This window comes from Haemaphysalis longicornis, unplaced genomic scaffold (assembly GCF_048455015.1).
Source record: "Haemaphysalis longicornis isolate Haplotype H1 unplaced genomic scaffold, Haemaphysalis longicornis Haplotype H1 scaffold_6, whole genome shotgun sequence".
NCBI lineage: Eukaryota > Metazoa > Arthropoda > Arachnida > Ixodida > Ixodidae > Haemaphysalis > Haemaphysalis longicornis.
The window spans coordinates 34,905,244-34,917,473 of record NW_027526407.1 but is presented as its reverse complement, the minus strand read 5'-3'; the positions used below and the strand labels follow the sequence as shown (position 1 = coordinate 34,917,473).

Below are 12,230 nucleotides of genomic sequence, written 5' to 3'. Positions count from 1 at the left end.
TCTGAGCCATCGCTGCGGTTAAAAGTTTCTGCGTTTTTGCAGTCGCCCCTTTCCATAGGGGCCATTTCCCGTGCAAGCCGGGTGAACTTCCCAAGCGTTGTAGTCCCACACAAGGGCCGAGCGCCAGGCCGGGGAGTCGCTTGTACCTATTTTACCGGTAGGTGCCCGGCGCCACCAAGGCACACGAATGCCCATGGTGCTTTCCACAGCCACGGTGGACGCTCAACTCGCAACCTCCTGTGGCAGGACATGCCGCCAGACTCTTTCACCCCCGGCAATGGCGCAACGCGGCATGATGGCCGGTTGCCCCGCCCGATGGACAAGGGTCAGGGGCCCCTCGATAGGGTAAAGGCAGCTTTCCAGGCGTGGATTCCCCTCTCAAGGGCCCGCACTCGAACAGGGACGCCTGTACCCAATAAAGAAATCGGTGGGTGCCCGGCGGTACCAGTATTCGAACCCAGTACCTCCCGCATACGATGCGAGTGCTGTACCTCTGAGCCATCGCTGCGGTCTCGAAATATAATTTCGAGACCGCCGAGAAATATTTTATATAAATATAATTCGATAAATAAAATTTATATAAATTTAATTCGTTAAATAATTTGTAAATTTGTGTAATTAGGCGTTATTTACCGGATTTAGGTTTTAATTGAAACACATTAGAGTTCACTTTTTGTTCATGATGTCTGTCTTCAATTGGTTTTGAAAGCCTGTATATACAGCGTTCATTTTTTCTCACTTTGCGAAATTTGACGATGCCATATATGTGACAAAAACTGCCTGGCGAAACGAGACCACTGAATACAACAGCGCCGGAGAGTGCTTCCCATTCCGGAACGGGTTAGCTAGATCTGATGTGATGGGGGACTACAGCGCACTTCCCTATCATGTTAAACCAACATGTACAGTCACTTTAGTGCATTTCAGATCTGACATCACCCGTACGTGCAAAACCAGCAGGGAATTAATATCTTCCGCCTTTTTTGCTAGTGCCGTGGCAATCCGCAGGCTCTCGCGGCGGGGCAATTAAAACTAATTTTCGACATGCATCTCCGGCCCCGCTCAATATAGCTGCCAAAATTGCTGGGAGTGACCTCCACAAGCTATTGAACCAATTATATCATTTTTTTTAAGATTCCAAATTTGGTGATCGCGGTATATGCATCCTTTAACCTGCATATGTAACGGACATTTTCATTCTCCGTGCACCGCCTCCATCAAAAAAACTTGGATAAAAAACTTCAAAGTGAGCCAACAGAAACTTTCTTTAGTTATTTCTTATTTAAAACATCAATAGAATTTCTAGTGAGCTTATATTGAGTTAGTTGCTATAGTGAAGACCCTACAAAACTCAGAACAGCTTTCACAGAGTAGCCTCCATAGAACTGCTATTGAATGAGTTCAGTAAAATGTGTATAGAATCTTTATCGAGCCTGAATATATTGAGTTTTAAGTGCGAATGCACTTTATAAGCGACCCCAAACCATCCACCGCCACCGGCGGCGGCGTCCGCAGTGCTCCTCTATATTTAAAAAAGAAACAGCATCCGGCGCCAGGTTTCGATCCGAGGACTTTGCGGCCGCAGCGCGACGCTCTACCGACTAAGCCACGGACGCCACGCTGATATCAGTGTGAGTAACGCGCCTTATATCTTTAACGCATTCAAACTACGTCGTCAGCGGCGTGCGCTGGCGACTCAGCGGCGTTATAGCGGCTTGATAACTGCGTGGTGTACACGTGATACTACAAACCCGATGGAAGAGATGGAAGAGAAGGCGGCGAGGCGGTGGGCTGCGGGGGCCGAGCGCAAGCGCCGCAAGCGGGCCGACAACCGTGCATTCGCACTTTCACATTCTCCCCCTCGGGGAAATGCGGGGGAATTTTTTATAGGGAGGTCTCTTTTGAAATTCCATAGAGATTTTGTAGGTATGAGTAGAGTGAGTTTTTATGGGAGGGTCTCTTTAGAAATTCTATAGAGATCTGATAGAGATGAGGAGAGTGAGTTTTTATGGGGAGGCCTCTTTTGAAATTTTATAGAGATCTTATAGAGATGGGGAGAGCGGGTTTTTATAGGGAGGTTTTTTTTTTAATTCTATAGAGATCTTATAGAAATGAGGAGAGTGAGTTTTTATGGGGTGGTCTCTTCTGAAATTCTATAGAGATCTTATAGAGGTGGGGAGAGGGAGTTTTTATAGGGAGGTCTTTTTTGAAATTCTTTAGAGGTCGTACAAGAGATGACTCGTTAGGTCATGAGTCTTCCATGAGTTTCTAATGAGTTCCTTTAGGCTCTATAAGAACTTTATAAACGTTTAATAGGATCGCAACATTCATTTTTGTAAGGGACTCTGCCTAGCCGGCTGGTTATTTGGTTCGCGCAAAGCGTTGCCCATGATGTTTGCGCAATGCGTGTTGCTACAGACGCTACGCGTGTTCTTATGCTGCTAATAAACACGAAAAGTTAATTTAATCTGTCGTCTGAAGTGTGCAAAAAAGAACATTTTTGTGCCGTACTCGTCATTCCACAATAGCATACGTTCACTTGGGTGATCGGGCAGAAAAAAGGCATGCCGTATTTCAGTATGAGTACCCCCACTTACACTCATCTGCACTTACGCCTATATGGTACATGTCAAAGCTTAAATAACATTACCACCGGGAAGCAATTAATTATTAGGCGTTCAACCAAAGAACGAACAATGCCTAACTAGGTACAGAAATTTTCGTGTCCTCCGGAGAGCTCGAAAAATTTCTACCATGGTTACCCTGGCCAGCCCACATGTAATTTTCTCAGGAATGCTACATATTATGTGTTTTGAAGAAGACCTTGCAAAGAAAACTGCAAGCTTAGTTTGGTGAACTGACTGCCTTGCTAAAATAATAATGATGGTCATTTTAACGCGAGCATGAAAAGATTAATAGAATAATTAGGAAAGGGGTCTAATACTAGTTTCTTCAGCCTACCTCCCCCCACCCGCCTTTGGGGTTTAACTAACCTTTCGACAAGAGAAGGTAGGATAGTTTCGACATTTTAACACTGAAGCTGTTCTTTGTCGCACCTTTCATGACACGAGGCTTGGTGACGTGTGCGCAGCGATGTGTTTAGTGCAGAGCCTAGCAAAAGGGAGAGAAAGCGAAAAGCACAGGTGCATATATATATATATATATATTCTAATTGGTTAACGCACCGCACGCGTTATGCGGAGATGTGGGTTCGACTCCCGCTCCCGGAAAAACGGCGGATTTTTTCTCGACTTCTATTTTGGCCTATTTATTACTGTATCAAAGAAACATGACAAACACACGTTATTCGGCACTATTATATATTTCGGAAACAGCCGAATAGCACTGGCAATGACGACTGCAACCTTGATATATATATATATATATATATATATATATATATATATAGAAGTGCTGTAAGCAATCGTTTCTCAACTGTTCGAAAAATGGGTAATGTCGCGCCCTGAGCTGGCGGTATTGGGAATTGATCTTCGGTTTTTGAGCAGTTCTATGAAGCCAAGCCCTGCGATTAGGAAACGCCGGGCAGCTTAGCGTTAATTTCCGCGTTTGCGAAGTTAGGTCAGTGAAGCTAGCCTACTTTCCTAACAATAATAAACAGTGACAGATATCCAAACGCAGGAACGACAGTATGGAAACACGCCCCGCTGGGACTGCTGTTCAACATCTGGCCTGTTTGGTTGTTTTGGGGTGTTCGTTCCTTTTAGTACACCTGAAATTCTTCGTTCGATTGGAGGCCTGACACTAAGTACGCATACAATGAACAGATTTGTACTACTGTAGCAATCCTTGCATGCTCTTTTTTGTATGACCTGTGTGCTAACGAAGAGGCAACAGACACATGAATTTGTTCTTTATATTACCTAATTTCGGACATACAATTCTGTAGCGCGAAGATTTCAACTGTTTCAAAATTTCTGTTTTGTGTAGCGCTGCGTTTTTTCAGGTCAGAATAGAAATGTCTGAGACACCAAACGATAGACGCTAGTTTATTGAAATCAAACTAGTGTTTTGGCATCAGGGTCCTTTAGGATTTCCGGATTTCTCTAAAACCTGGTGTTTTGCTTCCGGAAGTCTCCGGCGTTCCTCACAAATATTGCAGCCGCCAGTTCAGTTCGGGCGAGGTGTTCCCTGTAGATTTTCATCCAGCGCTGACGTCTTGGCCGAGACAATAGCCTGGTATGCTTTGCTCACGCACAACACAAATGCTCGCCTAAACACATACACACATACGTGCATGCATGCATCTATACATACAGGCGACGATAAGCTTTCTTGGTGGCGTGCTGATAAGGAAACTTTGAATAAAAGGCATACACACACATACATACATACATACATACATACATACATACATACATACATACATACATACATACATACATACATACATACATACATACATACATACATACATACATACATACATACATACATACATACGTACGTACTATATGCTATATTTTTAGATTTTGAAAAAGCTTTCGACAATGTACCACATGACAAATTAAGAGTAAAGCTTAAAAAGATTCACATTCCGGATATTTTTGTTTCTTGGATCGCAGCATACCTATGTAACCGACAACAGCTTGTAAAAATTTACGAAGAACCATCTCGGTGTCCTCCTGCCACCTCAGGGTTTCCCAAGGTAGTGTTTTGGGACCATTGCTTTTTCTGTTGTATAGTAACTATTTATTAACTGTCGTTTATTCTACTGTTCAAATTCGATTTTCCGCTCACGACTCTGTATTGTTTCGAGAAGGCACAAGTACTAATGATCAGAACGAACTCGACAAAAACATTGGAAACGTGCGTAAGTGGTGTGTGGTGTGTACAATAGGAATAGAATTAAATTAGGGAAAATGTGTATATATGTGTGTGACAAGATAGCAAAACTCCAGTGAACACGAGTATAAATTGGGATCGTCTTCTCACACAGGTTCAGATCTATAAGTACCTCGGCGTTACACATCAAACAACTTATCATGAAATTTGTACATAGATAATATTTGCTCGTCTGCGTTCCGGAAATTATTCTTCTTAAGATACCAGCTTCGAAATTACCCTCCAAGCGTTAAGCTTCTTAGTTATTTTTCATTCGTTAGGCCGAAGCTAGAAAATGACAGTATCGTGTGGTACCCCCATACTGAACAGAACATTAAGGAACTTGAAAGGCTCCGGCGGAAGGCCATCCGGTTTGTTAATTCTAGGTTTTCACGAACGGACTTCTCCTCATACCTGATGCTTGCTAATAATATGGTTTCCCTTCAGGATCGTAGAAAGACGTCCCACCTTCATCTTCTGTCTCTCTTATATAATCGCAAACTTGCCTATGGTCCAATTTCTTTTCTTTGTCCGTTAAACACAAGACCGACAAGACGTCACGAACCAAACGCACTAACTCCGTACTACGCGAGAACGGACACGTTCAAATTCTCGTTTTCCCACACACCATTTCAGACTGGAACCAGGCCCCCGAATCAAGTATTTCCAATACTGAGTAACTGTGCATTGTTTTTTGTGTATACTTCATTGTATTGTTCTTTACTTTGTACCATGCCCTCCTGCTTGGACCGAAGTGTGGTCCGCAGTTTGTATTAAATAAATAAATAAATATATACATACACATATGTTGAGTTGTATATAGAGAAGGATATTGCTTCTTTCTATAGAGCTATGCTGAATAATTTAGTGCGAAGTTTTCTTTTCTCTGCAAATTAGCCGTTTATTTAAACTTCTGCTTATCATACCTCTGCGCCGTTATATTGCAGACAACGGAACCAGACTGTGCAATGTGGCCTCAAGCCTTTTTGATTCAACGGCTCATTGAAGTTCCAGGAAAATCAAAATTTATTGGGGGCTGAATTCCCAAGGATTCTTCTTGCGACGGGACGAGCCCTTCTTTCTCCTTCGTCCCTTCGCACCATCCGTTCCTTTCGTACCATCCGCTCCCTCTCCACCCATCTTTCCATTCGCTTCCTCCACTCGCGCTCTTCCCTCTGCATCCATTCCTCCCTTCGCTCCCACTCCTTCCTTTGCTCCCATCCCTCCCTTCGCGCCCATTCCTCCCTTCGCTCCCATTTCTCCCCCCGCTTCCATTCTTCCCTTCGTTCCTATCCCTCCCTTCGCGCTCATTCCTCCCTTCGCTCCCATCCCTCCCTTCGCTCCCTTCAGCATCTCTAGTCCATCGAATTCGGAAGAACATTGGTAGGGCCGCACGCAGATCAAGGGATCTTCTTGCTTCATAACATATCCGGGCTTGCAGGCGCACCCTTCGCCATTGCACCCCAACGCGCATCTGCGGGGTTTCGGATTATCACAAGTCCGTGGGCACTTGGACTTGCAGTACTTGTAAACTTGGTTTCGCGCAGGACACTTCTTGGGGCTTTTGGGACACTGATCTTGGCGAACGCATACCAGCGGCCTCCGTTGCAGAGCAACATAACCACGCTTGCACACGCAACCTCTGCCCAGGCATTCGTGACCGCAGTACCTGTGACGCCTTTTGAAGCAACTCGGAACGCAGCGACGTATACATCTCGTGTACCTCTGGTTGGGACCAGGACATTTTCTACGGCGACCTGGGCAGTCTTCGGGACGTACGCACTCCAGAGGTTCCCATCTTTTCACCACGTAGCCGGGTTTGCAGACGCAGCCCTCTCCGGCGCAGATCTTCGGGCATCTTTTCGGAACTGGCTTACGGCAGGTGGCTGGGCAGAGTGATGAGCAGAGGCTGAAAATTTGATTTCGCCCCCTGCAGCCTGGCAGGCACTGCTTGATGCTCACGCATGGTCCATTTGGGTATGCCCTGGAAGAAGTAATAAGTAATGCAGGCACGATTACCAGTCCAAATATTGAATTGCTCGAATAAGCAAGTTGCTCAATTGTGCTCTTTTCTGAGACGTGCAGCAGTGTGCAAGATATGTAATTGTGCACAGTGGCGTATATAAATTTAGATATCACACCCTCGCATGTGTATACAGCGGTAAAACACTCCAAACCTACAAAACATGATTTGCAGCGTTACTCCCTAAAATTGGTCGGAAACGAACTCTAGTTCTGCCAGGCTCCAGAGTAAAAACAGGGCTAGGATCGGCTTCAATCAGGGGCCCCACCTTGCGCTGACAAATCGGTTTTCAGTAATGGAGAGGCTGCGGAAAGCGTCAAGAAATGAAGTTAACATATCAAAGCGGACTCTTCCTTCTGTATGTTCTGTAATTTTTGGGGCTGATATCCTCGCATTTTTAAGCAAGAAAAGTGTGTTCCAAATTGCCGTTTCTCTTTCATCATCTTTCCTGACTGTCCGCTTGCGTTCAACTTAAGGAAACCATTGGAGGTGTCCAGGGCTTTTTGAGCAGATTTGAAACCCATCTGAGCAACAGGTCGTCCGGGTAAACAAATTAAAAGTATAGACTAGGCAATGATTAGATGAAGACAGAGAGTTTTTAGGGCTTAGACAAACCGGGAACTTGTGGATAGCCATGTGACATCATTGTAATAAAAGGCGACGCAGCTGCTAACAACAAATTGTGTTTTTTCTTCCGATGTCTCTAAAAATATGCAAATCATATACATTTGCGCCCAAATATAAAATGGTTAAAGTGGTTTGACGTCGGAGTATTTCCAGCATTGTCTCTTTAAGACTATGATTTCCGAAGGAGCTGTGCATAAGTGGTAGCGAAGCGGTTGCGAGGAATGCTATAAATCGATATTTTTCATACAAAGGATTTGCTGTGTTCCAAAAAGGGCAGAAATGTATTCAAACTAGATCACCTTAGCGCTATAAATAAAAGCTAAACTGTCTTCTTTTATTTCCTCTTTGACGATGCGATGCCTAATTTCGGAAATTCATGTATAAGATGCCCGCCCAATACATTCTTTTTGAAAGGGGTTTTATCTTACGAATTTCAGCGACATTATTGGCGCGCACTTTTTAAGCGGTCAACAGTACGAACCTGATGTATCCGGGTCTGCAGGCGCACTCCTTGAAACACATGTTGGCGCAGTTCTCATCGACCGGTTGGTTGCAGACTATAGGACAGGGGCTCTCGCACAGGTGGTAGTCCATGTTGAGGTGGTGCTTGTCGCTGCAGTGGTCGCACTCCGCGAGGCTGATGCATTCACCCCACGAGTTCCGCAGGTATCCCTGTTGACAAATGCAGTCGGGGCGCATACGCAGCAACGTTTCCCATGTGGCGTCCGGGTGGCAGAAATGGTCCTCTATACCACCTGGGTTCGGTACCTCGTTGCGGCCGCAGTACACCAGCTTCACGTGATCTGAAATAAAATGCAAATGAAATGTGCTCCTCCTGTCTGGTTCCTTTTCTCGTGTATTTCGTCCTACTGCGCTGTTTTACATCATGTCGACCTACCAACTCGCCCAATTTTTCCATCCTGCTGAAAATTTAAAGATGTTCCTTTCAAGATTGCACTTCCCGTCCACCGCATTCATCGAGCCTCAATGGGTCTATCATAACAACGCAGATGGCGCACTCTAGCTGGATACTAAAATCACACAAAGAACCGACAAAGATATGCACTGTGTGTAACATTGACCTTCAAAACGTATTTTGAAGTACTTAAAACCAGTTCTCTTCAGGGCAACGTCTTTGCCTTGGTACGACTTTATAAAAACCTTCGCACCAATGATGGCTATCCGTGTCTGGTAATCCGAACTGCCTTTATTGCGCAGCTAAATAACTATTTACTAATATTTCGAGCAACTTTTAACTCTTCAGATGTAGTATTCATGTATCACACGAAATGCGCGATCGTTCCCTCTGGCATGGCTTTATATAGCCCTTTGATTTCGTTCGTATTTTTTACGTTCCTCTAGAGTTATTTGTGTAATAACTCGTCTGGCCTGTCTTTTGTCAGTTCTCACTATCACACTTACTTCACAATCTCCATTCGTTCGTTAGTTCCAGCTAAATTCTCTGTTGCTTCCCTGTAGTCCTTGACTTTTTGTGAGCCGTTTAAGCCTGGAAAGACTGCTTCGAAAGCAGCTAGGAGACTTGTACTAGGAAAGCACATACGCAAGTGATCATGCACAATTTCTGAACATTTTAAACAAAAAACATCCCGAATAATCTAATGTCGGTGGCGAGAAAAGGGAAATGTAGAGCGCCTATAAGAAGGTATCAGGATATGACAAAAAATTTAGAAGGTCATTTCTAGTTTCTAGAAGAATTTTTAACCACTTAGACGCAGGACCACCAGTTAAAGGAATTAAACCAATGGCTAACTCATAAACTTGTACCCGGAGTGGCGAAAGCTGTGTAACCGGAAATTTGATGAGAGCTGCCGCCACGAGAACCTTCCAAGCCGTTTGGGTCCTTGAGATTTTGAGCATTCGAAGTTTAGGCAGTGTATAGAATGATTTTTAGCTTTCTACATTACTTATGCATTGACGTGTTTATGGGGATAAATTTTTGTTCAGGTTTTATTTTGTTGAAAGTTTTAACAGCGAGAATAACGTGCTGGCGATGTACTCGGAGCGCAGTGCTTATGAAAATAATGCTTCTTTCTCAAATTAAACCGATTCAAAAGCTTCACATTCTGCGTTCTGGTGTTCTAATTTGTCACTGGCTACTTTGCTGCAGTCTCTTTTCCGCTGCTTCGCCTTTGCATCTATAAGGGTTATTATGGTTAATGTTCGCTTCTTTATCAAAACTTCGCTAGTTTGCTACTTATTTCTACTTAGCTTAGGGCCAACGAGGAATCGGAGAAATTTATACTCAAGTGTTTTTGAAGGTACTTTTTGAAAGACCTGTACGAGAAAATATTCGTCAACCTCAAGGGGCACAAATATTCCTCGTTAATTTCTACCTATAAAAGATGAGGTGAAAACAAGGCCGGATTTCTGGGCAAGGTGTCAAGAACCTATTAAAACACCGCCATTTGTACTCCCGCACCACTTACACAATTGATTAAGGGTGCAAGTACTTTTACTATCAATGTATCATCTGCTCAGCAGCACGAAGAGCGCGAGCTTCACGCTGCTTTTTTGTGTCATTATGATTTTTACAACCTTTCACATTTTCCGGTGTAGAACTATAACAATTTAAGCTATTATTAGGAGTTTATTTTATGGTGGTTGAGAGGTAATTGATTTGATGTGGAATACAATAAATGAATTCGGTCTGGTCTTTGTTATGAACATACACAATATTGCCCAATATGCGTTATTTTGAGTAAAGAAGCAAGTAAAAACGATCGCAAATGTACCATTTTTTAAGCCGTTTAGTTACATCAAATTGAACCACTTCCGTATTGTTAATATCAAAAGTTAATTTGGTTGGTTGGCATAATCAGTCGTTTCAAGTTTTCAGCAAAGCTTCAAACAAGTTTTTTTATGAATTTGTATATGCATAACTTTGTTTTACACCACTATCACCTCAGGCAAACCAAGAACAGTCAAGAATCTCCAAAGGGCCAACATCGCTTTTGCGCGAGTACAAAATACACCACCGCAAGGACGAAATTTTTTGCTTGGTTTGCGACGTGAAAAAGCCAGTATTCTTACTAAATTCTGGACACGTTTTATGAGGCCGACAAGTTTCTTTGCCTGTCTTCAGCATCTTGTTCAGCCTAACGTTTTCTCGACAATTGTTCCTTTCAGACACAAATATTGCTGAAGGGATTTCGGAAAATATATTCCCTTTGTAGCAGCACCTGCTATAATTTTTAAATAGGTCCCCTTGCATCTACGCACAAAACTTCCCTCTTCACTTTGAAATTTTCATGTCCCCATAATTTTTACAAGGGAGTAGCTTCTCTCAGACAGTTTGCATTGACTACGCTATATACTTGGTATTCGACATGCTGCGACTGAATACCCTCAAAAGTGGAAGTCATGCCCGCATTTTTATGATCTTCCTATCAGACGGTGCCAGTCTTTTTAGGCCCCTCATTATGGGCATTTACGTTCTCGCTGACTGATCGTAACTGCGTCTTCCCAATTAGTTATGCTTTACCCTCCCACCTACATTATCCAGAAAAGGTCGTTCCTATATTCCTATAGGGTTGTACTTGCAACTCTGCCTGGGGTGTTAAGGTAAAAACAAACTATCAGTTTATGAAAAAATTCAAAACTTCCCAGTATATTGTTGCGAAAAAGGAGCGGCTTCGTGTCCAAAAAACTGCCATGTGCTGGGTATGTGGTTTCAGGGGGCGGAAAATCAGCAGTGGAAATATAAATTTGCTTCCTTACCTGGTACATTGTCCGCAGCATGGTGCATTCCTTTAATTCCCATAAGACCGAATTCATCCATAACAGATCGCTTGTATCTGCTTCTGCCTGTGAGCAAAAAGGGCGAACTAAAAGTTACCAAGGAACGAGGCATACTGAAAGGCTTCTTAACACATGCGTATACACAAATATGGTTCGCGATACAAGTACGCAAGTATTGAGAAAGAAGCTGTATTCAGTAGTAAAGCACTGAACTGCAGCAAGGTAGTTGGTATACCCTAGTGTTCCGAATGAACGTACCAACAGTTTTTTACAGACGTCCCTAAATTACAACATAGGGATATTCTCTACCCACGTCCTGCGCAGGAGCCTCTTACTTTGGCACCCTACTTCGAGGGTACTGTAGTGTTCACTCTAAGCGACAATCCTGAAGGGCGCAGAGGCGCTATCGAAGTTCCGTAGCAACGCCTCTAGTAAGCAGCGTTGTTAGGTCAAAATAACACCGAATCTCAACAAATGAAGAGGAAACTAGCGATAAGTATGACAACGCCACCTTATGCCAAAGCAAGAATGCAACAGTTTGAATTCAGAACAAATTTCGCATTGATCAGGGGAGAACGAGTACAATGTGACATGCCAAATGACAACCTAACAAGGGTAGCCACCGAGTCAACAGCAGACGTACGAGAAACGCCCTCTAAGAAAGAAACTCGGAAATTAATTCAGAAAACAAAGCAACTGATAGCTAAACGTAGGAAACTAGAATTGCCGATCACGAGGGATTAACATAAATTTGCCTAGGTGTCAAAATTTATTAAGAGAAGTTAATGAACGACATTCGTGTTTACATAACGGAAATAATTGAATAAAGCGCTGATAAATACCGATGCTCAAAATATACTAACAAGTAGCCATTGGGAAAGGCAGAATGTACGTACTATAAAACAAACAGAACTTCACCCACGCTCTTGAATAGATAATAAAACCAGCGGAACAATTCTACTCACCGGGCTATAAGCCA

At 43.3% G+C, this 12,230-nt stretch overlaps 1 protein-coding gene across 3 annotated transcripts in view; it reads right to left on the bottom strand.

Annotated features, from left to right (window-relative positions):
• Window positions 1-5,832: 5,832 nt before the first annotated feature.
• The window catches only part of LOC144142459 (uncharacterized), a 72,606-nt gene continuing 66,208 nt past the window's right edge, over window positions 5,833-12,230 (bottom strand). The window contains exons 7-9 of one of the 3 annotated variants that reach the window (XM_077673996.1): window positions 11,231-11,317; window positions 7,974-8,295; window positions 5,833-6,826 (exon numbers count right to left, since the gene is read on the bottom strand). In XM_077673996.1, the coding sequence (XP_077530122.1) occupies window positions 5,869-6,826; window positions 7,974-8,295; window positions 11,231-11,317 (1,367 nt within the window). In that variant the 3' untranslated portion in view covers window positions 5,833-5,868. The remainder of the gene's footprint in view (window positions 6,827-7,973; window positions 8,296-11,230; window positions 11,318-12,230) is intronic. The other 2 variants (XM_077673995.1, XM_077673997.1) reach the window with 2 other exon arrangements.